This window comes from Neolamprologus multifasciatus, chromosome 4 (genome assembly GCF_963576455.1).
Source record: "Neolamprologus multifasciatus chromosome 4, fNeoMul1.2, whole genome shotgun sequence".
NCBI lineage: Eukaryota > Metazoa > Chordata > Actinopteri > Cichliformes > Cichlidae > Neolamprologus > Neolamprologus multifasciatus.
In genome coordinates this window covers 29,669,951-29,697,819 of record NC_140442.1, presented here as the reverse complement: position 1 = coordinate 29,697,819, position 27,869 = coordinate 29,669,951, and the positions used below count along the sequence as shown (strand labels likewise).

Genomic DNA, 27,869 nt, shown 5'->3' with positions numbered 1-27,869 from the left:
TCAGCTGTTTGTGGGCCTCACAGGTCCCTGAGGGTAATCACCTGCTCCATGACAAATACACACCTTTACTTAGAACATGAAGGTGACGTTACTGTACTGTAGTACATTTGATGCCTTTCTTTATATGATCTTCAGTATATTATAAGACCTCTTCGAGTACACTGCAGCTCCAGTTCTTTGATAAAGCCTGAATAATGAACACCATTACCAGGTGTGTTGACTAAAACCTGCAGGCTCTCGAGGCCTGGAGACTTCTTGTTGGTCTGATTGTCGTCACTTGTTTTCATCGGTGGCTTGTTCCCCAGTTGTCTCCACTCATAGTCCCGTCTCCCCTATTTCCTTTGATGAAGCATCTGTGTACCTCTCCTAGTGTATTTTCTGCAAATGATGATTTTTTTATTTCTTTTTTTAAATTTTTTGGATATCTGTTTCTTGCTTTTTGTTATTTTCTCTGCCTTGACTCCAGCATTTGGGTCCTTCGTTCTATAAATTGGCTAGCTAGCTAGTTTCACTCGTTTTAACAAGTCAGCATCGCATCTTACTTCGTCCGTCACATAAGGCCTCCACTTGACTTCAAAATAGGTTAATTTTGCTCTGTTTTGGTTCATTCATAGAGCCAAATATTTGTCCTTTGCTCACATTTACATTTTAGTTTTACATCTTATTTTTTGCGCTACTTATGCCGGGCTCACACTGTGCGATTTTTTTCAGTCGCGCGATTCAGCTCCTGCTCAAACTGCACGATTGACTCGCAGGGGTTAGAAGTTCATAGGTCACGATGCAGGTCTCACACTATACGACCCGATGCTCTGATGCGACCTGAGTGCTCACACTGTGCGTCCATAAAATGAAGGTTATAACAGAAATTCTGTCGCTCGCTCTCCCTCTCTGTCTTTCACTCACACAGACACACACACCACCATCAACTTTGCTAAATTGCTAATGAAAAACATTGACCAGGCAGCTGTGATTGAGCAGCAATGTAAATCCAACTATTTTCACGGTTGTTGTGGTCGTGATCATTTTGTGAGGCCACATCGAAAAGGCTCGGATGAGCTTTCCAAAGTTCTACAAGTGCCTCCATCGCTTGTGTCCAGATCACACGCTGCACTGCCGTGCTGTGCCGTCTTTTTCGCTGACATTTGTGTTTGCGCGTGCGCAGTGTGAGAAACTGCGGTGACACCCTCACGACGGTCGTGAGGATTTCAAACAGGTTTGAAATCCTCACGACCAAGCGATTGATGATCGGGAGCTGGTCGTGAGGTGTTAATCGCTTCTCGTTACCCCACGTATACTACACGATGCACGACGCACGATGAAGGCCAAACTCGGGCCGATCGCCAAAACGGTCGCACGACTCAAAAATCGGCTCAAAATGGGCCAAAAATCGCACAGTGTGAGCCCGGCATTAGATTACAGAGGTGTCCAAATTCATAGCATCAGGCCGCTTTTGTAGGCCGATCACATCACAGTGACGCGACGAAGGCGGTCCAAATTCGAAGACTCCTCCAAATGCATCCTTCATTTCCCCAGATTTGAAGGATGGGTCGGGTGTATCCTTCGTGGCCCAACCTATCCCAGAATGCATAGCGCAGCCAATTCCAGTTTCCAACAATGGCGGCAGCTACTTTAATATTACTCTTATTATTCTTTCTGGGTCACAAAATAAACTTTTAAGATATTTTCAGGCAAGAATGTAGCTGTGTAAACTTCAAATATCTGCTCAGTTTATCAAGACACCACATATTTGCATATAATGCTCCGACAGTTTCGGAGACGTCTGTTACCCACCAGCTTGATAGCTAGCCAGGGCGAGTACAGCGAACTCCTGGCACATTGTTATCAAACCCCCCACGGGGGTAAACTCTGGGTAAACATGATATATAAGTCACTTTGATAACTTAAAAATGTCATTGTTTGGCTTTGTTCAGTATTTTATTTGTTCCTGAGTAAATCGGTTTGGCTGTGATTGGAGTTATAGTTTTCACACAGCCGAATAAACGTCAAACAGAAAACCGGTTAAACAGAAGTGTGAGACGGTCGAGAGTTTACGCCAGTGTCCTGTTTCTTATATTTTAGATAGCAAGGAGCAGACGGCCGAGTTTATTAAACTCCACCGAGACAGCGGGGACACAAAACTGAAGACTAGACCGTCCCATTTCACAGCCGCTCACTTACGGCCTACCCGGCCTTCGGAGGACCCGGCCCACGTAGACCATGAAGGCCGGGTCCTCCGAAGGATGCAGCCTATGAATTTGGACGCCCCCTACATCTACCATCTAGACCACTCACTGTACATTTACATCCCTCAAAGCTTCTTTTGAAAAAAGTGTTAAACAAAGATCCACAAATAGGGTTTTAAGAACTTTTACAACCCTCAATTCTTTTAAGGAAGGAGTACTTCCACCAAAAGGTTTTAGAACTTCAAAGCGTTCATCAAAAGTGCTTATTCCTTACAAGACTGACTGACAACATGCAAAACACTTTGGTTAGAGCTGAGGAGGTAATAAGAACGGAGTAATACTTGGAATTTGACAGGTTTCTGGAAGACAGAAGGACCACCAGAGGACTTGTATTCTGCCCGGAAACTATTCTGAGACACCACACTGTGGCAGAGGGATGGGATCTGCAGAAGACAAAGAAAAAAGCGATGCCAAGTTATGACGATCGAATCTCAAATTTGTGCGTTTAACACCGCCGTGGGAATCGTACAAGTATGTCGAAGCTTATCTAAGTTCGTCTGCACTCACGGAGAGAAAAGCTTGGACGATGTCAGCCTTGATAGAGCTGAGCGGCTTGTCTCTGATCAAGACAAAGATCTGCTCCTCTTTCTCCAGCGTGATGAAGTTACCAAACCAGGACCGCTTCACCAGCCTGCAAATTAATCAGATTAGTTTCAGTCACACGTTTCATACAGTACAAATAGAAAAATAATGGCTCACTCATCCATAAGCACTGACACAGCACAGAGATTAAAGGTTCAATTCACTAAAAATGGACAAGAAAGCACAACTACAACCAAGTCAGTCGATAACACAGTGATATCACACATCACAGTGGAGAGCTAAGCAACATGTATTTTCATTCTTGATGTGTCAGCCCACAGAAAGAGTTTTTTTGGCTTTTGGGTGAAGCACAGTAAAACTGGTAAAAAGTTACCTGGTTATTTAGTGAAAGATGACGATTTACTGTCATTTACTCTTTTTCAGATATGTTGCTGCTGAGTGTTTTAGGCTGAACTGCAAATCAACGTCTAACAGTGTCTAAAACCATAAAACAAGCCCCACAAGCCCCACCCAATCCTGTGGCTTGTCATGTCTTTCACAAAGTTGTGCTGTGGACATTTATGTGCTTTTTGTGCAGAGGAGTTTTTTTGTTTCCTGTTCTCGTGCTGTCCTACCATGGAAGCACAGCATGAGTAGAGGTCTCTTTTTTCCTCTTGTATTTTCCCATTGTAGTGTATATTTCAGTGTTTTCCTGTAACGCTACCAATCTCCGACTTGTGTCCGAATGTAATGTCTGTGTTGTATGTGTAAGGTCGGGGGGGTCCCATTTCACTGCAGGGCAACCTGCATGTGGCGAATAAAGCTGTGATTGATTGATTGATTGATTGATTGACATGTTCTCTCTTTCTAATATGATAATGTAAGTCAGGCATCTCTACGGTGGCCTGAGAGGTCAAATGCACTGCAGCTTAAGAAAACACCAGCAAATGTTGGTGTTTTTGGACAGGAAATAACGTGACTGAAACCAGAGCATGTAAAGGAGTCCTCTGAGACAGTGCCGTGAGGGACAAAAAGATGTGATTCATTTAGTACTGTAGATAAATGTTTGCTATTAGCTGTTTGCCATTAGCTTGTCACTTCTGCAGCTGGTCCATGATGTTACCGTCTCCACAAAAAACACTCGCTCGAGTGTTTGTTGTGTTTTGAGTGCTTTTGTAGCATTTTTCTATGTGTTGGTGTTTTGTTTTGTTTTTTAATTTGAAGTGCGTTTGACCTTTGAGGGCCATCGTACATCCCCCCAGTAGAGGTGTGCCATATTGTAAATTCTGGTATTGATCCAATACCAAGTACTTACATGGCCTAAACCGATGCCGATACCAACAGCGATACGTTCAACCAATAAGTGCAGCTTATGTAGTGGAGGGCAGTGTGTCACGAGATAAATCTTCTTCACCACTAAATCTGTGATTTTTACTTTGAACATTAAAAAAGTTCAGACAACAAAAAAACCCTGTTCAGCCTTTCATGGATTTTGAAACAAGCTTTGTTGGAGACCTGGAATGTCAACGTGTCTTTCTCTAAACGACTTTGGGTCAGCTGTAGGCTACGAATAAAATCAACAAACAAAGGTTACAATGTATTTATTAAACAGAATTCAGTCGGCTACATACTGAACACAGAGAATAGAAACAAAGTATCGATCATGTCGCGCCAGTATCGATCCAATACTGATACCAGTGCTGATATTCAGGCTATTAATATTTTCGATCTGCCCACCTCTGCTCCCGGCGGTGTTAAACGCACAAATTTGAGATTTGAGTGTGTTTGTTTGAATCTTAAACTTAAGATACTGGAGCAAACGTACTCTCTGCTGTGTTATAATAAACTAGCCCTTTAGCCCTGTTCTAAATGACTTATTTCAGTGTGAAGCAGGGTGTGAACATGATGCTTCAAACTCTCTCTCAGTTTCTGAATGTTTATCTGCAAACAGCAGCTTTAACTTGTGTCTTAAACCAACGTCTATGGTGATTTTGGTAAAATCGTGACTTTTATCTCGGAAAATGGCTTGCAAGTGACGGCTAATTAACAAGGAGTTAACGTGCCATACCTGTTCTGTTGTCTGACAGCAGAAACAGAAAAATTATATACATGAGAAGAGCTTTAATGGAAAGTTGGCTGTATTAAAACACAGTAAATGCGAAGAGAGATAGTAGCACAAAAGCAAACAGCGCTAAAGAGGTGAAAGCCAGCTGAGTGTAGTTTGCACTGAAGCACAAAAGGCAAAAGAAAAGATGAAAAAAAGCAGAGCAACCAACAACCAATACACAGTTCCTGCATATTGGTTTCAAATCGGTCTTAAAACTGTTGGCTGTGCCTCAGCATTACACTTTCAACACATCTGTGTGCTGTGGGGGACAGTCAGTGCTGATGTTGACTGTAGCAGCATTAGATGCTACATGCTAACACAAATCGGTTCTTTAGAAATAAACAAACATTGTTGTATTCACCCTGGCAGCCTGTGTTTTTTGGCTGTGACAGTTTAGAGTTATATTCATTCTGAATGTAAGAGATCAACATCTAAAAATTGCTGCTCGTTCGGTTACGACATCAGAAATGACTGCAAACTTGAATTGTTGATTCAGAGACAAGCCCACTGATCTATAGAAGGAAAGGAACAAAGTGAGAGGATGATCTGATCGGTGATGGGCCTTTCTCTTACTTTGTGGGTCTTTAGACATGTAAGTGAAAGAAGGAAGATTTTGCAAAACACAGTGCGCCCCTTTGGAAAGAAAACTGATTTAATGTGTGTACTTACTCTGGGCTGGACTCTGGCGTTAAGCTGGACATATCCTCTGATGTAGGAACTGGAGTCAGAGAGGGAAAGAAAAGGGCTGTAATTAATGATGACAGGCTCAAATGTAATTGCTGTAATTACATATTATTAGAAAATAAGATGTTATTTAACACGGCCCCAGGCATCAGGCTGGAACACGTGCTACTTTCGTAGTAACAATAGATCCTATCTTGGATTCATCTCTTCTCTTGGCTAAAAGACTATTTTCTTTAATTGTGTGTGTTTGAAACTCCTTATTCACCTTGTAGTTTGCGCCTGTGGAAGCGCGGAGAGCCCAGAAGGTTGTTCTTGAATGAGTTGAGCCTGGATCTCCAGTGAGCAGAGCCCGAGGCGGCCATCCCACCACTGCCCCCCGGGCTGGAGGGCGGGGTCAGCGACAGCGAGGCCCCTCCGGCTCCGTCCGCTCTGGAGGAAGAAGACGAGGAGGAAGAGGAGGGAGGGGTGGTGGAGGAAGGGTGTTGGAGTTGGTGCACAGGCGTGCCCAGCGGGGTGGGCAGCGGCGAGCCTTGCGGTGTGACCTGCGACACAGGGGGAGGGGTGGCAGAGGAGTTAGAGGACGAGTGGACGTTCTTGGACTTGAAGACAGATGGCGACGGGAAGTTGAAGAAGCGTGGAATGGGGGAGAGTATAGGGGAGGGCGAAGGGGAAGGGGAGCGTGGTGTCTGGAGTGGGAGGGACTTCATGGTTTGAAGGTGGGGCCGCTCTGCGGGGCCTTTTGAGGGCAAGGTCTGGGTTTTTGGGTCAGGCGCCGGGCGGGTAGGTCGAGGGGTGGTGGCACTTCCTGGTTTGGGGTCTTTGGAGGAGGAAGCGGAGGTGGAGGTGACTTCTGATTGGCTGAAAGTGAAGACCGGACTCTGATTGGTAGACAGAGAGAGATGGAAACAGGTACAGACAGATGTGAGAGGAAGAAATGGTCATGAAATATGATTCATGGATATGATTTATCAGCGAACCGAGATGCAACAATCAACGATGGAATTAATTACTTCTACTTCTATCATAAATGTGTCTTTCAGACACTTTTACCCATGTCAGCATGACAACAGAGATCTTTGCATGAGGCAGCATGACATGACAATGCATATGACTCAGGATGTAACGATATGGTGGCGAGGCATGACAAGCGATGACAGCCAGAGCTTGTGAGATATATTAAAAAGTCACAATACAGGAAATTTGTTTTTGTCAAGACCTGAACTGATGATGCATGTACTAAAGCAACTGACAACACACACACACAGACACACTATTTATGTTTTACTGGTATCACGCTACAACACACTACCTTGCAGAAAAGCACGTGAGAATGATATTTAATGATGTATTAATAATACTAATAACTACCAAAATCAGTGCTCTAATAAAAAAGGTCCAAATCCCTGAGTAATTTCATTACATGTAGGTTTTCCATGAAATTATACATTAAATAAACATTCCCTTGATAAATTCCTAAATGATTAATTATTGGACCTGTGATTTTGTATATTGCAGTTACATTTTATTAAATGTATTTTGGGCGAAGAATAATGTTTTTGTATGTGTTTGTGTGTCTTTAAATAACCATCTGAATCCAAACACAGCCTCACACTACTGTTACTTTAGAAATTCAGTTTTTAGCAAAAGATATGGAAATGGAAACATTTCTGCTGTGGAAGAATACACACTTGATCTGCTAGTTGATATTTCCAGCAGCTCATTATGTACAGTCTGTGTCCAGCTAAGCTAACGTTCTGGCCCTACTAGCTTTATGCTAATGGTTTATCGTTTAAAAAGTTAACTCTTCTATGTAGTGCTCATAAACAATAACAGCAAATCTGCGGAGCTCTACATTAGCATATGTAGCTAATACAATAAAACTGAGAAACCGTGCACCTGTTAGCAAGTTACACTGTATCAAATCTGAGAGAGAAATGAAGATGAGCTGTAGCTTAGTGTCCTTACAAAAACAATAGCTGTATAAAGACTCTGTCACATGGGTGCACATTACAAATGAACTGTAACAGTCTGTGCCACTTCTGTACTTTTACACAATCATGTTGTCAAATAATATAAAATACAGCATATGTATTCTGAATCGATATAGGTTGGTTATATGGACGATGTTTAAAACATTTAAAACAACTAAACAGAAAAATTGCCTAAACCTAGCCACCGAGATCCACACAGAAACAATATAGGGTGAAGTTCTTACCCTGGGACTGCTAAGAGGACTGGAGGACAGACCTGTGGAGGCCCCACTGACTGAACGAGACCTTTCAAAGACACAAAGTAACACATACGCTCAATCATCAAAAAAATATTCTGGCAGTTTGTAGCTCTAATCTCTTCCAAAGCTGAACACTTTGTTCTCACTTGTAGTTTTAAACAGTTAGTACCTCTGGCTGTATGCATTAGTGTCCAGGGCCCTGCGAGGCGGGGTGGGAGAAACCTGCTCTGTGACACTGAGGACCTCTAAGCTCTTCCTCTCCGGGCGACTGCGGCCATAACGATTCAGCATGGGGGAGTCAACACGCTTCCTGGGTGGGTCTGCGAGACAAAAATATTTGTGAATTAATTGAAATGGAAATGCAAGAAATAATTAAAAACATCTCTGGACATTTTCAAGAATAAATAGTAGCATGAACGAAGGTTAACATATACATTTAGAGCTTTACATCTTATTTTTTTACGGTCAGGACGATCTCACCTATGTCATTTCTTGGTGGCAGATCCTCATCCTCACAGCTGGGGTATCGCTCTTTCCTGTCCAACAGGAGGTAGTAGATCATCTTTTCCTGGTTCTCCCTGCAGAAACAAGCGTAGTAAGGCAGAAATTAAATGCTAGGGGAAAAAATCTAACAGCCGAAAGGTCAGTCTTTGGTCATCATAAAGACTTTACAAATATGTTAAACAAGACGTGCAAGACGATGATGTCTTTGTTTGCTTTCATGGATTGCTAGTTAAACTTCTACAGGACCTGAAGTGGTTTTGCAGGATTGTGTGCTAGTGGAAGAAATGACTTTTTTAACCTACCTGTATCTATGTCTAGCTAGCTGGCTAGGTAGCAAACTATATAACTGAGAGAAAGTGGTCATCTTTTGCTTAATCTAATATCTATATGTGAAAAAAAAATCATGTATTAGAGTAACTTGGTCATACAGTAAGTACATTTTGATGCATAATGTCTAAATAAAGTAGACACACTACTAGCTAACTTTTGTTACTTGCTTTGGGTCACTTCCTGATTGGGGAAAGTAAGTATTCATTGTTCATGTTAACAAAGTTCAGTGTCAACTCTAAACCTGCCTTTGTGAATTATTTGAAGGTGAGGCAACAAATTAACAAGTTATTACAAACATTAGCGGTTTTCGACGTTATGTTGCTGCCACACGGATCAGCTAGCTGCTAGCGCCTCTGCTACAGTGGTTGCTAACCCTGTCTGCATGCTTGTAGTATGAAAAACTGCTCCTCCTGCTCAGTGTTGCCAACTCCTCAGTAAGGAAAATCGCTATTGGCTGTCCTAAAAGTCGCTAGAAGTTGCTAAATGACATCATCACCTAATTTGCATAATTGGTCATGCTAATGTAATTGTAACCTATGTTGTTGGAGAGAGAAATAACAACGTGGAAGAGACATAAAGTGAGCAAAAAACATCCTAAATGTTAGGATAATTTATTTAGAACTACAAATTAAATTTCTTTTAGCAATTATTGTTTTTTTTTAATGTCACAATTCCAACCCTGCTCCTTTACCCGGGCTTGGACCGGCAAAAGTGACCCGAAATAGGCACTCTGGTGGAGTTACTTTGTGTGTGTGTGTTTATAAGTAGTTTTAAACCTTGTGATCCACAAAACAGCATAACAGTAAAAGAAGAATTGACTGCGTTACAGCACCCGCTGCTTGTTGAGAGTAAAAGCGATATGCGCTTTCACGTCTTTTTTTAGCGACTTTTTTTAGAAAAAAAGTCTGAAAACTCGCTAAATATAGCGACAAAGTCGCTAAGTTGGCAACACTGCTCCTGCTGTGGCAAGTAAAAGAGCCAGGATATAATAAGGATAAGAATACGAATTATTTTGCACTACAGACATGTTTCATAAAGCTAAGGACTGCACAGCTGGATAATTATATATGCGTCTAAGAGGATTTTCTGATGGTTTCTCTATATAAATAATTGCACTTTGCTCCTTTTCACTTTTACTCTTATTGTTATTTTGTGGCTTTTCCCCCTAAAATCATTAATACTTGCAACTGAAATATACTTTCTCTAAACATCTTATCTCTAAACTTTCTAAAAAAGTTTAGAGATAAGATTAAGGACTCTTTCAAATCACGTCACCTTTAATTCTCCTCCAACTGTAACCAAAGCCGTCCTGCCCACCTGCTATTCAAACCCTTCCAAGGGGCAGCCAATCAGAAGAAAGTTGGCTCAAAGGCAACAGAAAGGGAGCTTAAATGTCTAAAATAAAGAACAAATGATTCACACTATGAGCAGAGCCACTCCACTCATAGCGGTGACCTTCGAAGGACTTTTGAAAATGTACTTTTGGAATTTTCTTAAGTGAATATTCAGGAAATAGATTAACTGTCCAGGCTACCAATTCTTGTTTCTGCTACTCTATATCACAGACATTAAACTGTCATATATCCCATGATGTTGCAATTGTTGCAGGTTTTAAGAGAGCTTAAAGGAGCTTTTTATCCCTGAAAATTTCATGTAGCTAACTCGTTTAAGTCATAAGGTCAAATCTGGCATGTGTTACATTTATTAAATATACATTATATATATAAGTTCATCCAAAAACATCTCAGCTGATTCAGAGGGTGATTGGTTTTATACAGACAGTATCCAGCTCCTTTCCTCAGGCTGAGTTCACTTCACAAAGAACAAAGTTTTTTAATAACTTTTTTAATGTATTTTTTTATTACTGCCATGAAAAGACTAAATATAATTTTATTTTGGAGCCTCGTGTGGTGGGTGAACATCCACGTTAATTCTGCAGACGGAGAGGACGGACAGAGAGGAAAATGCGAGAGGCATTGTTTGCATTGTTGCTCTTGTTCTTGCCATGTCAGGCAGTTCATGATGTAAGTAACTGGCTGACACAATGAGACAAAGAGATAATGAGACAAAGACAAAGTAAATCAGCAACACAGAGTCGTGCTTTCTGTTTTTACTTTCTCAGTATGTATACAAGCACACTTACATTTAATAACTGCACTTAGCGCCTGTGTAAGAGCTGAGATGCCAGCGGCTGTGATGGTGTAAATCAGGAGGAATAACGGAGAAACATGTGGATGTAAATCTGATTTGTGAGTTGAACCGTGGTTGGCACAGATTCGGCAATATCTGGGATGTAAAAGTGTTGTATTTACTCACTCCTCACTTGTAAGGTCCTGTGTGAGTTTAACCCGATCTCTGAAGCACCCTAGGGAGTACATGCTTTCCAGGACATCAGGGTCGAGCTCAGTTAAGGACAGTATCCTCTTCATACACACTCGGCGAGGGGGAGGCTGCTCTGGACAGGGCTCGTTCCTGCCGCCCCTGGCACAAAAACAAAAAGTCTATTTAGGCTGTGTAATTAAAAATGCTTTCTCTGAACAAAGTTTAGCATGTGGTGCAGTGAGCACCGCCACATCAGCCACAGGCTTTCATATTTAAGTATAAATAGATCTGGTTTAAGCAGGACTATTGAAAGAGATAGTAGAGGTAGTATTGTTTCACTTACAGCCTGACAGAAAATAAAAATGTGAGAATAACTGAAAAGCTTAATTTTGCTTTCCAAAATCCAGGCCGGGAGCTACTCTCGGTCTCCAAGACTGCAGGACTGAAGAGAGAAATCCCAAAATAGATCACAGGAGGATCACCTACTTGTAGTTAACGCTGACTAGTGGTGTACTTTATGTATGAGACACGGTATTTCAGTATCAGCACGACGTTAAAGCTTTATATTTAAGAATTGGAATTAGGAAAGACATCTTATGATAAAATAAAATGCTTTTTGACTTTGTTAAATTTAACAAGGGGAAATTCTGCAGAGATGCCTTTGAAACAGGTCCTTTGAAGGATCATAGTAAGCTGGTATGTATAAAAAGTCAGCAGGGGTGGAGGTGCACTGAATAGAGAGGGGAAATGTAAAATGCAAAAAAAAAAAAAAGGCAGACGGACAAAAGAAGAAAATAAAAAGTTAAATGTACTTACAGGTACCAGGGGTGTTTCTGTATTGCTTCAAGCTGTATTGAAAAAACACAAGCCAATATTAAAGCATATTAAAGCACATTAAAGAGACTTATTGTGACTTATTTACAATCACATCTCAACTCTGGGTTCTGGGAAAAATGTCAGCGTTTTTAAGGAAAGCACATCTGTTTATGTTTGATATAAAATGATCAAGTTTATGATAATGATTGAGTGATTAATCGTAAATTACCTATAATTTTGAATAAAAATTTTAGTACATGTACATTTTCAGTATCTCCACCCATGTTCTAATGTCATATTGTGTCACCTGATGTGAGCTTATCATGCTAAAATGTCGTTAATAGAAATACCATTATTCTAATTATGTCAGCACAGCTGAAATACGTGCGCTATTTTAAGAAGCAGTATGTTTAGCGTCTGTAGCTTTTATGGTTTTGATTATGTCATTTGTCTCATTTGACCAGTTTCGTGTTATTTCGGACCATTTGCTTCATTAAAAAAACAAAAAACATCTCAAAATGAACCCAGACTTCTGACTCAAACACATATTTTACAGCTCCAAGTCCAGAAATAGTTGTGAAGTTGTATAAAATGTACGTAAAAACAGAACAGAATGATTTGCAAATCTCACAAACTCACAACTTTTTCACAAAATAGAAACCACTGCTTCTTGTTTGCTATTGCATTCGAGCTGTTTAACACTCAGCAGCCTAATTTTTTAATTACATGATGTTTTCCATGGGTGAAAAAAAAAGACATTGTCTGGATGGAAGCATATGTTGCTCTAAAACGTGCACTGATGCCCCGTCAGTTCAGAAACTCTCATCTTTGGTCCCTCACCTTTTTAGTCCAGGAGATGCAGGTCCATGTTTTTCAAAAGGACTTTCAAATTTCAGTTAATCCGACCACAGAAAAGTTTTCCACTTTGCCTCAGCCCATTTTAAATGAGCTTTGCCCAGAAAAGACAGTAGCATTAACCTGCATTTGGGTGTGGCGTCGTGTGGTCACAGACAGCGATTTCTGGAATTGTTCCTGAGCCCATGCACCGATTTACAGGACAGAATCGTGTCTGTTTTTAACTCAGTGCTGCCCGAAGGCCTGAAGATCATCGGCATCCAATACTGATCTTTGGCCTCGCTCCTTGTACCTTGTAAAGGTTTTTGCATTTATACTATTACGTACTGTAGATAATGACTAGGGGTGCAACGGTACTCGTATCGATATTGAACCGTTCGATACAGTGCTTTCGGTTCGGTACGCATATGTATCGAACAATACAAATGTTTTTAATTTATTTTATCAACTTTTCTTCTGACGATGCTGTCTGTGTTGAGCGCTCAGTGGATCTGCGCTCGACAGTGCAGCCTAGGCGGAGTAGTCGAACGCAGATTCACTGAGCGCAGCACAAGCTAGCAGACAGAAGCTAAGCTCGTTGCAACATGGCAAATTGAACCTCCCCCACCCTCATTCAGATCTGGCGTTTGGAACTATTTTGGTTTTCATGTGACGTATGACCCTGAAGGTAAGCGCGTCATGGACTAAAGTAAAACAGTATGTTGGATGTGCCACGCAATGTTCAATTACATTGGTGGGAACTAGTGCGTTAGCGCAGTTAGCTTGTTAACGTGTTGGCCGTCCAGCCCCACGCACGGGGCGATCCGCGGTAGCTCGTTAACGGAGATTTGCCGCGTTATGCCGTTAACCTCATTTCAGATTAACGCTGACAGCACTAGTGGGAACACAACGAATATGACTGCACATTTACTCCGACATCATCCTAGTGCAAAGACAAGTGGAAGCAGACAAAAACAACAAGCACGCATGCTACAAACTTTAGCCGAGTCATTTAGACAGCCGTTAGCACATGATTCTCCTTATGGGGACCTGATATGTTTAATATGCTGCTGAGAATATAGCCCAGAAGAAGCGTATAGTATAGCTTTTATTTTGGAAAGAGACATTTCTCTGTAATAAACTCTCTTTTCCAAAGATGAGTGATTCCTCAATCAGATAGATTTATTTTTTTATTACTTTGTTGTTTCAGCAACATTAAATTTAAAAACTGTACTTTTGAGTTAAAATATATATTTATAATTTTAATAAATGACAAATTAAAAAGGCATGAAAAATTTTTTTGTATCGAAAAAATATCGAACCGTGACACCAAAATATCGAACCGAACCGAACCGTGAATTTTGTGTATCGTTGCACCCCTAATAATGACATATCCAAAGTCTTTTCTTTGGGGAACATTATTCTGAAATCTTGCCAGGTGCAGTTTTTTAATTCGTGAACCCCTACCCATGTTTTCTTCTGAGAGTCTTTCTAAGATGTTCTTTTTACACCCAGTTGTATTACTGACCTGTTGCCGGTTAACTTTATTAGTTGCAAAATGTTCCTCCAGCTGTTTCTTTTAGTACCACTTACTTTTATTGCCTTTTGTTGCCCCATCCTAACTTTTTAAAGACATGTTACAACGGTGATCTAAAAGAAGCCATTTTTCTTACAGGGAAGGTAATGAAACAATGTGAAGCCCATCTTATTAGTGGAAATATCTCTACAGGAGTGGACATAAAACCAGGTCAGACCATGCAATGCTCAGAAGGACCCGCGAGCTACATCTCAGACTGTTTAAGAAGAACATGCCACTACAGCATTGGTTTGCAAAGTTATATGTGAATAAACCACAAAGCCATAGTCCAGACCACAACCTCACTGAGATGCATAAATGACTGCTCACTGCACTGAAGCGACACTATGAGGGAGAGCGGACAGAAAATTCCTCCACAGTGATGATGATGAGCGATTGATGAAGTTGACTTGAGGTTATTGCTACCAAAGGTGGTTCCACACGCTGCTAATGTACTCTGTTTTTCACAGCTCAGTTTATTAGGCGTTAGCTACTCTTTCTAGCTAGCTAAGATTCGACAGGCTAACATGATGGTAAACATGCTAAGTATTTTTATCTTCATTATATCAACATGTCAGCAAGGTCAGTATAGTTATATGAGCTAACTGGTGGAGCATTTAGCCAGTAAAGGGCCACAGATTCTAGTTTTCACAACATGGTAAAAAGTTTCCCTGCAGCAGTCCTACATTAGATTCTCTGCATTAGGACTGCATATAAGTAGAAACCATCGCATCAGTCCTGTGCAGCATCTCTTGGGGCTAGAATAATGAAGCAGCTGCAGTTCTGCAAGTGTATAAAAGGAGAAAGTGGGCCTACTGTGTAAGCACTGCATTTATACATCTGCAGAGAGGAAACTTGCAAGCATCGGCACACAGCTAGGGATTTGCATCGGTGAACTTGCTTACAAAGGACTGCAGACAGGAGCCTTTCCAACCGCCTCCTGTTATAAATTAAATGTGATGAAACACTAAAGATGTGTTGCTTTATTTGATCTTAACTACTACGGTACTAAACTGGTGTGAAATCTGTCTCCTTGTGCAGTGGGTGGTTTCCATGGAGGCAACGAGGAAGCGGATAGAGACAGAGAGAGTGAGGGAGAGATGGTCTGACCTGGTTTCAGGCTCCATTAATCAACAGCTCATCAGACAAACTCACAGCTTTGATTAAATCTGCTGTTGTCGACTAACTAACCAGACTTTTCCTCCTCTCTGTCCTTATTTTACAGCCCTCTGTGACACACATTGTCACAGTTGTCCCCATCTACCTGCCTGTTAAGCGTGAATTAATTTCCACACGATTGCTTTATCTCAGCTTCATTTTATAACCTGAGTGCAATGGAACTTCCTCTAGCTGCCCAGTTCATTCACTCATTTCTTTATTCATTCACTTACTCACCCTACCAGTCTTTTCTTTTTCAAGAATCTGACCTTTCGTTAGAAAAGGTTTTGAGTCCCTGGATTCATTTAAAAACTACAAACTTGCGTCTAAGAATAGAAACAACAAATAGTGGTAGTTCTGTCATTGCTGACTTTACTTCTGTCTTTCAGCAAAACCTTACGGCCATGTAGGGCTGCCACGATTGGTCGACTAGTCACGATTACGTCGACTATCAAAATCGTCGACGACTGATTTAATAGTCGACGCGTCGTTTGAAGCTTTGTAAGATCACAAAAGACGCAGGAATAAGTAGTAGGATTTAAGAGTGTAATAACGGACTGAAACAGAAGATGGCAGCACTGCATGTACAAGGATGCTAGCTGCCGTTAAACCCCGAAGAAGAAGAAGAAGTTGTGTCCCAGAATTCATAGCGCAGCCCAGCTCAGTTTCCAACAATGGCGGCAGCTAGTTAGTTTTAATATTACTCTTATTATTCTTTCTGGGTCACAAAATAAACATTTAACATATTTTCAGGCGAGAATGTAGCTGTGTAAACCTCAAATATCTGCTCAGTTTATCAAGACACCACATATTTTCAAAAGCGCGCCGACGTTTTCGGAGACGTCTGTTACCCACTAGCTCGATAGCTAGCCGGGGGCTAGGCTAACTAGAGCCGTGAGAGCACTGAACTCCCGGCTAATCGTTTTCAAACCCACCGCTGTCTTTCGCTACTCAGGTTAAACATGATATATAAGTCACTTAGATAACTTAAAATGTTATTGTTTGGCTTTTTTTAGTATTTTATTTGTTCCTGAGTAAATCGGTTTGGCTGAGATTAAAGTTACAGCTGAATAAACGTCAAGCAGACAGCTGATTATCAGAAGTGTGAGATGCTCAAGAATTTACTCCAGTGTCCTGTTATATTTTAGATAGCAAGGAGTTTATTAAACTTCACTGAAACAATCTGTAAATGTCATTTAAATTCAATAAACTATCATCTTGTCTTTATTTTTAGTTAGCACATACCTTAAACACTTAAAGCTGTAAGCTAATGATAGTTATATAAGAGCAGATGCAGCTGGTGCAATAAGCTGTACGTTTTACGTCCAATGGATGATGATCTGATTAGTCGACTAATCGCAAAAATAATCGGTGACTAGTCGACTATCAAAATAATCGTTTGTGGCAGCCCTACGGCCATGCCTCTGCTCACTCCTTCTACCCTCCTCGTTTCTCTCCTTCATCCTCCCTCTGTAAGGTCTCGTGTCAGGTTTAATGTCTGTCACATCTTGAAGCAAACCCAGAGGCCGGGTCTTTTCTTTTCCCCTCATTCACCCTTTTAAATGTCCAGGCCACATGCTGTAAAAAACCCGATAATCCCCACCCTCCTTTGCTACTTTTACGACACCTGAAAGGCTTTTACATTTGATGCAATTTACAAGGATTATGGAGGCAGATCTAACATTAAAATTAGTTTCCGAAACAGCATGATGTTGATTTTAAATAGAGGAAGACAAAAACAGGCCTTTCATTTTAATGGTGCTACAGTTTATCTGGCTGAAATGTCACTGACAAATCATACAAATTGCAGGTACTTAGCTAGTTCAGTCAACATTACATTCCACAGTTCAGTGAAACAGCATCTCCACCTTTATTTGTCGAAATTTTAAAAATGGGAAACGTGAACGGACTGATAACACGCACAATACTGTTCCATAACTCATGTAGGAGAAAAAGAATTGTAGTTTAGTGTTAAGATAGTTACCAAGTACATTTTGACATTACACTGATCTTTACCAATTATTAGGCTACTGCACGTGTTCATATTTCCAACCAATGAAGGAGCTTGGAAAGAAAAGCATCTGGACTTCTTTAAGTTGCTTGAAGACGTTTCACCTCTCATCTGAGAAGCTTCTTCAGTTCTAGGGTCAAATGGTGGGGGGTCCCAGATTTAAGTCCTGTGGGAATGTCCCGCGCCCCAAAAGGGTGAAGAGGTGAAACGGCTCCAGAAGCTTTTCTTTCCAAGCTCCTTAGACTACGATGACTTGGATGACTGAGAACCTTCACAGACATATTTCCAACCATCCATTCCACTTATCCTTGCTAGGTTGCGCTGGAGCCTATGCTAGCTACCATGGGGCGAGAGGCAAGGTACACCTTGGACATGGTGTTAGTCTGTCAGAGGGCTAACAAATAGAGACATACAACCAATCGCACTGATGGGCAATTTAGCATTACCGATTAACTTAACCCCACTAACTGCATGTCTTTGGACTGTGGGTGGAAGCCAAATTACCCGTAGAGAACCCACGCAAACACAGCGAGAACATGCAAACTCCACACAGAAACCCCGCGGCCAGATGGTGGAATCGAATCATGAACCTTTTGCTGTGAAGCAACAATGCTAATCACCACGCCACCATGCTGCCTATGTGTTCATATTTCAATAAATAGAATTTATTTCAATGTCATGAGGCAAACAACTCACAGAATGGGTAATAATTTATGGCTTTGACTCTTAGCTGGTAACACTGCCTAGGACTTCCAACTGCGACAAGCAGGACCAACCTGCTATCTGTGCAGGCGGTATTCTTAAGGAAGTAATGCCCAGTTAATACTGTTAGTAGGAAGCTAGCTTGCCAGATATGCTAATGAATGTCGGTCAGATGAGCAAGTCCAACAATGTCTTTATCTGGAACAATCCATAGCCAGACAAGTTAGCTTAAAGTCAGCCATAATTACAAAATGTTTAGTTGTGTTCGTTGTAGACAAAATGAATCAAATTAGAGTACACTTTTTGATTTGTATAGTCATGCCTAATCTTGTGGGTTGAAGCTCCTTTATTCTCCTTCCGATAGATTTTAACAGGAAAACTAAAAGAATTCAGAGAGAGCCTTATCCTGTCTTCCTTCTCTCACCCCAACCGGTCGCAGCAGATGGCCGCCCCTCCCTGAGCCTGGTGCTGCCGGAGGTTTCTTCCTGTTAAAAGGGAGTTTTTCCTTCCCACTGTCGCCAAAGTGCTGCTCATAGGGGGTCATATGATTGTTGGGTTTTTCTCTGTATCTATGAAGCGCCTTGAGGCGACTTTTGTTGTGATTTGGTGCTATATAAATAAAATTGAATTGAATTGAATTGAATAGAGCGCTTCATCTTTGCTTCCAACATGATGTTGGATAACCTCTTCAATGTCACTGTAGTTACATATCTTGTGCGTTGCTGCATTATTATTATATAATCAACAAAACCTAAAACATGGGCTCAGAAAATCTGGGTAAATCACCATCAGCTAATGTTGGTAATAGTGACATGTTCCCTTCTTACCGTTAGTCTCTTGTCAGAGTTGACTTCTATCATTCCTTTGAGCAAAGCTTGGCAGTCAGGAGGTATAAAGTGTGGCATGTGGAATACTCCACTTTTCACTTTCTCTAGAAGCTGCCGCAGGTTGTCATGATCAAAAGGCAAGGCACCCTGGAAAGTGATGGCAGACGATGGAGAGAGAAAGGATGAGATTAAGAAGTACTGGTGGTTTAATCAAAAAGAAGAACTGTTCACCAGTCTGCAGCTGGCAACTTTGTGTCAAAATTGTTTTCCCAGTCAACCCTAACCATTTAAAGTCTTTATGTACAGATATCAGAATTGCTTTTTTGGTCCAACTCTTCTATCCAAATTGAGATGTATCTCATCTAATAATAGCTGGTGACATTCAGAGTAAGTACCAGCTCCACACGTTACACCTTATGATATCCTGAGGACTAAGGACATGAACATGTAAAGCTGTGGACACCACTGATAACCAAGGCTGCTTCAAGTCCACCTTAAGCAGGATTAGTTTGTGCAATGTGGTATAGTGTCTTGCAGACAAGTCCCAAAAAACTGGAAAGCACTTACACGTGCATGGCACCTTGCATTTATGATGTGACAATTGACGTGTCGAACTGATAAGCTCTAAGTCATCATCTGTAACGAACTCAGTCCTAACCCTAACTCTAAATCCATCCCAGGGCAATCAGAATTTTTACTTCTTCTTCGTGTTAAGTAGTTCTCTCTTGTCTTGGTAATCAGGAAACAAAGACAAATAATAAATAATAACTCTAACACATTTCAAAAACTATTCAGATTTTTTCCAGAATGATCCATTTGGCCTTTCTCCAAGATATAAAGTTAGGACAAATCACCCAGGGTGACCTCAGAGGGGTAAAAGCACATGGCAGACTGGCAAAGCTGGGATGGAGAGCAGGGGAAGACCTGCAGTATATGGCCTCAGGGCAGATTCCCACCTGGACCTCTTTAATAACCTTACAGCATATGGTCCCCAGCTTTCCTTCTTTCTTTACATCAAAGAACTTTTTGTTCATCTCTCAACCACAAGCTTCAGTTTTGGGTTACGTGGTTACAGCTAATAACTGAGAGCTCAAAGAGTAAATGTTCTAAATAGACATAAGTTGTACAATCATACAAAAAAGAAAAGAGTACACAATATAAGAAAGAGATATAAAAGAAGCTGAGAGAATCTTCTTACCACGAGGAGAGCAAACAGAATGACTCCACAACTCCAAACATCCGCCCTACGACCATCGTACTTCTCACCCTGAAACACCGCAGCGGGTTAATGTTACACATGCAAACACACACAAAAGACATCCTTCATTTAAAGTAGGTAACTCACCCTTATGACCTCTGGGCAAGCATAGTGGGGAGATCTGAAAGGAAAGAATTGTTTTATTCACCAAGATATCAAAAATGCTTTCATGGATGTTGATCGTGTTGTGATCTGAGAACACCTGCTTTTTAATCCACGGACTGAAAAGGTGAATCCAGGTAAAACCTACAATCTGTTGCTAATTTTATCATTTTAATCCATACTCCTCCCAATGGGCTGAGCGCTTGAGCTCTTGGTGAATGCTGCCATTGATTATGTAAAAAGCACAATGGATGTTTTATGGGTTGCTTAAAGTCATTAAAATACTAAGATACTGCACACATGCTATCTGTTTTATCCATTACAATAAAACTGATAAGACCACAAAATCTTCTTTGTGGTCTTTGCCCAATGAATCCCATACTCACCCACAGCTGGTTTCCAGCAGACTATCCCCAACTTGTAGCGAGGCCATGCCAAAGTCTGCTATCCTGATGTTGTTCTTCTCATCCAAGAGAAGATTCTCCGGCTTAAGGTCTCTGTGACTGAACATACAAACACTCAATGAAAGCACTGAAGTATTTTTTCCAAGCCGTAAGTAGAAAGAAGGAAGGTACTTATTTGTATATTTGGTTGACTTGTTTGACGTGAACATTCATAGCACAGTGTTTATTAAAGGATTCTGGAAGAGAAAGCCTCCATGTGGTTCTAATAGGGAACTGGTTTCAATCAGACCAATTATATAAGCAGGTGACATGGCACCCAGATAATGCTAAAACAATCAACCTGTGTTAGAATTCAAACACAGATGGTGATTGTCATGACTATGCCTCCAAAGAGCCAATCAGCAGTGAAACATGTAAGCCAATCAAGTTGTATATGCGTCACGTTCAGTGTACGTTACCCACACATTACTAACAGTCACCAAAATTTGTATCCACTAGGGGTGGGGGAAAAATCGATACTGTGTAGCATGGTGATATTTTGTATGCTAATAATGTATGGATACAGGGACAGCAGAAATCGATATTTTGTTACAAAAAGGTTTTTGTGCTCTGACTTCAGAGCATGTTGATCCTTTTTCTGAGCAAGAATCCTGACATTCCTTCACTGTCCAAATGTGTTTAACTTGTTTTATGGCAGCAATAAACATGACAGTTTACTTATTTTAATTTAAGACATGTTTTATTTTAATTAAGTTTAAAACTTTTTTATTTAATGTAAAATTATATTTTGTTTTAATTTACTTTCAAATTCTTCAGTTGCTGAAGGGGCTGCATAGTTTTCATAAACTGCATAGTTCAGAATAGCTATAATTGTACCAGATGGTTGATTCAGTTAAGTTGGACTAGACTGTAATACAAACCGTTCAGTTTGTCAACAATAAAACTGAAATGAGAGAAAGACTGAGTGTGAGACTTTGATATTAGAGAAAATGAATATTGATAAAGTTTACCTTTATGGACAGAATCTGAATATCGCAAAATTTAAAAAAAAAAAATTGCAATAATATCGTATCGTGCGTTAAGTATTGTGCTAATATCGTATCGTGGGATGTATGGTGATTCCCACCTCTAGTATCCACAGTGTAATTTTGTTTGAGTCACCACTAAATATGAAATGAGGAATTTGAAAAATCGCTGTTATCTAACAGCCACAATCAGCAATTTATTAACAAACAATAATTCTTCATTAGAAGTATATGATGAGCTTAAAAAAAATCACATACAGCTAGCGTATCGGTTTGGCCCCTAGATGGAAAACCTTGGGGCTCAATCTGCATTTGGTAATAATTCCACCAGAGACAATTCCTCATTCAAGTGGACTGATTATGCTCAAATCCTCATTTTTATTGAAGAACTCTACTAGAGTAGCTTTCCACAAGTGATGATTTAAAATAATCCTTTCCTTAAAGCTAGCCTCTCTTTAAGACAATTTTTCTGCCCCTCAAACAACAAAATAGGAAGTGGGCGGTGCCCGATATGACCATATTAGGCATCTTTCCCTCTTATTGAAATCATGAAGACACAAGAGTAGTAAAAATGATCTGAAACTATTAGTGTTTTGAGTCATAGGCACCATAGATACATTAGCTGACCTGAGTATTTGAAGGTTTAATGGCTAATATGAGCACCTACCACTGTTTGAAGGGTCCCTTTAAACTTCTAACATAGTCTCATTTGTGCTTCCTTGGCTAGGACACTCATCTAAAAGAGTTTTAATCCTCTACCTTTTTCCTTGTTACATAAAAATAAATAAGTGAAATAAATTTAAATACGAATATTCAATAATATTTATTTTAATTCTCCAAATTCTATTATAATAAGACGATGAGAAGCTAGAATGTGGCTGAATGAATAATGAATTATCTCTCATTTATTCCATCTTGGGAGCCAGTGGGCTAAACCAGCTGCTTGAATATGAAATAGATAAAACAAACCCAAGTCTAATTATCATTCATAACAACCTGTAAGGCCCAGGCGGCAAATATCTGCAGAATCAGTATTTTTGCTTCCAGTTTATCTGATAATATTCATACTGTTCCTTGAGTAGGAGTTTGTAAGCACTGCTTTTACTTGTAGATCTTTAAATTGTCATACTGCTACTTTAACTAAGTAAAGGATCAGAAAAACTGAGAATGATTTCATTCTTAAAGCCATTAAAGAAAAGTCATCAACAGGCAAACGACAAATGAGAAAGGTTTCCTGTAGCTTCTCACTGACCATATGGAGTGACTATGGCAGAAGTCCAGGGCAGAGATGATTTGTCTGAAGAACTTCCTGGCCTCTTTGGGGGTGAGCCGACCCTTCTTCACCAGGTAATCAAATAACTCTCCGCCAGATACATGCTCCAACACAAGGTACCTGGGTCACAGACAGTAACATAAAAAACAAAAGGTTTATCTCTGCAGTATATCTTCTATGCCATGTGCTTATTTATCTCGCTTTTGTCTTACAGAACATTCTTCCCTTTTTAATTCAGTGTTGTTTCTGCTCTAGCAGAGATCCAGAAGCAGATTATTTTATGTCAGCAGAAAGGAGAAAGACACAGAGATGTACTCACAGGTATTTGTTATTTTCATAGACATCATGCAGCTTCAGAACATGAGGGTGCTCTATTAGTTTAAGAATAGCTATTTCTCTCTCCACCTGCACAGACGGAGGGAGGGAGAGGTGTAGAGAAAGGTTAAGAGAGAGGGAGAGAGAAAAGAGCAAGTTAGAAATGATAGAAATGGAAATGTCAGACAGAAGAGGAAGGGAAATATGATGTAAGACAGCAAGAGGGAGGACACAAGCATATAAAAAAGTTGGGTAAGAATTGAGAATAGGCAGACTTGTTTTTCAACTTCTTTTCAATAGTTAGCTAATAGCTAATGTAGCTAATAGCTACATTTAGTGCAGAATAATCAGAAATAGTAACAAAGCAGAGATGCAATACACAATTTATAATTTAGAACAAAAAGTTCTGAAATTGAAATTGTTAAGAAATCCTGAATCAAATGTGCCCTGTTCTAATACCATTATTTACTTTGCGCAAGCTAGTAAGCGGGTCAAAGCCGTAGTAAGCTAGCTCCATTATGCTAGTTACTAATCAAAATGCTATTTTAAAGCCTGTGTCTTATCTAAACTTTCATGAAGATAAAGACTTGGCATGTACAGAGTGTGACTGTGAATTTCTGGGCCACTATCCAAGTTAAAAATAACAGTTTGGCACAGCCGTTTCTCTTTTGTTTTGTTTGTTTGTCTTTTAACTTTTAATTATAGAAAAATAACCAAACCTTTTAAAAGTATTTTAGCTCTTCACCACACCACCTAGTGCAAAATTGATGTGTCACCGTACATAAACGTCTACCGCTGCAGTAAATATCATCTTACTTTGACAATACGCAGATATCGTTCAAGAAGCCCCGTATTAGCTTATAGAGCTATTCTGACAAATTATTAGTGCATCCCTTTTTGAGCCTGTGTTTTGTTTTGTTTTTTGTTACTCCTGCTTTATGGATGAATAACATTTACAACTCATAGCTAACAAACCTCCAAAGAAATACATAATTACGTAATTTTGCTGCTAACATTTTAGCCTCTTTTAGCAAGCAGCTTCTTAGCTAGCAGGGCTACTATGGTTGAGTCATTTTGTCTCTCAGAGACCATAGTTCAAATTCCACACAGAATTAATAATTGATGTCAATGATGTTTGGTTAGCATCTGAAAACCAAAATAATTTTCTAGGTTTATGAACTAAAACACGGTTTGGATTCAAATATGGCTGCCACTTTTTTCAAAGCTCTGTCAAGGTGACGTATCGCTTTTGAAGAGTCCGAAGAGCACAGCTTACGGCATAAAATCTACTTTTGTAGCACATTACCTATGTTTAAATGAACCAAAATATTTCTTTTTGGTGACTGTTTCACATTTTGCCTTGAGACCAGGCCGTGTCAGTTGATTCCAGGAGCAGTTTTCTGTAAAACGTATATAGTTACATTTTTTTTTATTAATCTTTGATCAGTCAAATATGATGAAACCAATGCAAAAAGCTAGTTTTTCTGTCTAAAGGCCATTCTCAAGATTTATCTGACTAAATTCAGTACTTGTACTTCCTTAGACATATTATATCATATCATATTAGCTATTGCTAAACTTTTTATGCTTATTGCTTATGTTTTATTACAATACATGAAAATATGGAGGCCTATTTTTTAAAAGAAATGTAATTTTAAGTGTTCCTTTTAAATATTTATTCATTCATTCAGCTCTAGTAGCTGTCCACAGCATGACCTATTATAGAGCAGAACACGTGGCAGAGAACTAGGCGCAGCATTGATTTTCCTTCCACACTGCCAGATTGATTGCTAAATTCATGTCATGTCTACTGTCTTTTAAATAAACCTTACAGCTGAAAAATATAGTCTGAAATGCCCTAAAAGTTTAAACAAAGACCTTTGTGAAGCCATTTAAGGACACACTTGTTGTCTCTGTAAAATACATCTATGAAAAACTGCTTGGTTTAATTGAATACAACAGGACTGTGACGCAAGAAATATATTTTAAGACAGCATAAAACTGAACATATATGAAAAAGTCTAGAGCCACACAGTGATATCTTTATATTTTGGTAGGAAATTGGGAAATATGAGCAGCAATTTATTGAAACACTCAAAAATGTACAGCAATACAGTATATGATGTAAAAATATTGGTCATACTAAATATAAGTCAGTATTTAGTATGACCACATTTATTCTTCACCATAGTCTGAACTCTCTGAGGCCATTTTCTTGTAATTTCTTAAACTAGTCTTCAGGAATAGTCCTCAAGGCTTCTTGAAGGACATCAAAAACTTTTCTTTGGAAACTGGCTGCCTTTTGTTGTCTGCCAACATGATTCCTGCTTCAACACAACTGAGGTCAACTTTCAGATACTGTTCAAGTTTCAAAGAGAGCCAACTGGACTTCTTTTGTGTTTCTGAGATGGTTCTCCTTCTTCAGGTCATCGACTGCAGATAGTTTTTAGGCCTGTCATTTCTTTTGTCCACCACTTGTTTTTAAAGGGAGCGGTGTCTGAAAAGGGCTGGGAAAATCATCAAAGACCCCAGTCACCCATCACATGGACGCTTCACCCTCCTGCCCTCTGGGAGGCGCTACAGGAGCCTCCGGACTAAGACCACCAGGTACCGGAACAGCTTCTTCCCCACAGCTGTCAGACTCCTGAACTCCTGACATCTGACCCACGTTAAACTCATGGACTGAACATACACACACCCACAACCACCTACACACACACACAATGGACAACCGTACCCTCAAACACACAATAATATCATGGACTGAACCACCACTCACAACCACCAGCACTTTATAGCCTCTGTAGAAATTATCCACATATCTCACTTATCTTAACTGCACTACTGTATAGCTCTGTATAAATAATCATTCTGTACATACGATAATTTTTAATCCTACAACTGTTTATAACTTGCATAGTTCACATTTCTGTATAACTGTATATCTCAGATTTCTGTAGTTTTTTATTTCATATTTATATCCTGTACATAGCTTGTACCCACTACAGCCTGTACATACTTATAGTTATAACATATTCATAACATACTTCATACCGTGTACATTATAACATCCCATAATAGACCCATTTCTGTAATATACTCACATATCTATATTATTGCTAATATATTAGCAATTTGTAATATATCTATATCATGGCTAAAGCACTTCTGGATGGATGCAAACTGCATTTCGTTGCCCTGTACCTGTGCATGTGCAATGACAATAAAGTTGAATTCTATTCTATTCTATTCTATTCTAAAGACACACCACACATGACAAGATTTGCCATGTTTTGGAATCACTTTGTTGGTGCAAAAAGTATAATTTTTTTGTCTGTCAAACTGTTCTTTGACATTTTATTTTGCATATTCAGCTAAAGAAATTGGTACAAATGATGTGTTTTTGCAGCACTAACTCTTTGCTAAGTTGTCCGTTATGTGTGGACACAGCACTGGTTCATCCCTTGAATTTTGTGCCTTTTTAAGCTTGAGTGATTCAGGGCATTTGTCACGTGCTATTGGTGAATGCTGCTTTTTTCCCAACACAGTTATCAGACTATAGAAAGAAAACATTATTTTGTATTGTTCTGATAAAATAAACACACACATGGAAATGGGACAGGAGCAGGTCCGTGATGTTTAAGCCAAACATACCAGATGTGTGATGTACACCTGCCTCACGTGAAATCTTTAGCTATCCGGTGTTTTTAGGATGCTGACATTTTTGCACATCTTAAAACATATGCTAGCACCGTGCTGCACGTCTAGCGCCTAAAGTGTGTCTTGTGCAACCTGCCAGTTCTAAAAAAGACATACCCTGTAAAGCTCCAAGCAATCAACCACATTAAAAACGCCAACATGAACAAGCTATTTAGATTTCAGTTCAGTCCAGTGTATTTCAGCTGCAGTTGCTTTCATCAGAGGGCTTAATTAGCAGAATGAAATCATCCCTATTGTTCGGTATACAGAAGCAGTGCCCACACACACTCGGCAGCTCCAAGTTCCAACACACTGCCGGGCTTTTCTTGACAAAAATAAAGACTCATTTTCTGCTGCTATTTCTGCAGAGTGCAAGCTTAACATGATTTGAGCTTGGCAGCCACCATAATGACAGCCACAGTGACTATATGCACGGCACAGCTAGAAAGACAGCTGGATAAGTAGATGAGGTGAATTTGGAGTGCTGTACCTTCATTAGAACCGATTCAGAGAGCTTCTCTCTGTTGACGATCTTTATGGCCACCTTCTGCCCTGTTATACAGTGGACACCCAACTTCACAAGTCCTGAGAAGCAAGACAGAGGGAGGAGAAGAGAGCATCTGAATATCGCAGATCATGATGCGGTGTGAATAACAGGAAGGAAGGGATGTCATGATTAATTCAAAAAGCTTTATTCTTCCAACTCAGCTTCAAAAAATGATTTAGAGTTATCTCCATTCTCAGAAACCTCCTCAAAAATGTTTAGCTTTTGGGAGACGCTTTAAGAAGGCCGTGGAGGGATAAAACAGGAGATGAGAAGACTTAGTGTACAGAATAAAGACGGATTAAACCATGAGCTTCGATATTACAGAAATGTTAAAGTGGCTTTGCAGTGGGGTGTTACACCCCGGCGCACCTTGCAGACGC

At 40.0% G+C, this 27,869-nt stretch overlaps 1 protein-coding gene across 2 annotated transcripts in view; it reads right to left on the bottom strand.

Annotated features, from left to right (window-relative positions):
* The window catches only part of LOC146520784 (serine/threonine-protein kinase BRSK1-like), a 41,821-nt gene that overhangs the window by 12,468 nt on the left and 1,484 nt on the right, over nt 1-27,869 (bottom strand). Inside the window, exons 2-17 of one of the 2 annotated variants that reach the window (XM_085157371.1) lie at nt 27,433-27,527; nt 23,248-23,333; nt 22,908-23,048; nt 20,613-20,729; nt 20,212-20,245; nt 20,065-20,133; nt 18,867-19,013; nt 11,759-11,790; nt 10,937-11,101; nt 8,267-8,364; nt 7,956-8,106; nt 7,772-7,832; nt 5,822-6,434; nt 5,542-5,590; nt 2,751-2,874; nt 2,525-2,626 (exon numbers count right to left, since the gene is read on the bottom strand). In XM_085157371.1, coding sequence (XP_085013497.1) covers nt 2,525-2,626; nt 2,751-2,874; nt 5,542-5,590; nt 5,822-6,434; nt 7,772-7,832; nt 7,956-8,106; nt 8,267-8,364; nt 10,937-11,101; nt 11,759-11,790; nt 18,867-19,013; nt 20,065-20,133; nt 20,212-20,245; nt 20,613-20,729; nt 22,908-23,048; nt 23,248-23,333; nt 27,433-27,527 — 2,084 coding nt within the window. The remainder of the gene's footprint in view (nt 1-2,524; nt 2,627-2,750; nt 2,875-5,541; nt 5,591-5,821; nt 6,435-7,771; nt 7,833-7,955; nt 8,107-8,266; nt 8,365-10,936; nt 11,102-11,758; nt 11,791-18,866; nt 19,014-20,064; nt 20,134-20,211; nt 20,246-20,612; nt 20,730-22,907; nt 23,049-23,247; nt 23,334-27,432; nt 27,528-27,869) is intronic. The other variant, XM_085157372.1, reaches the window with a different exon arrangement.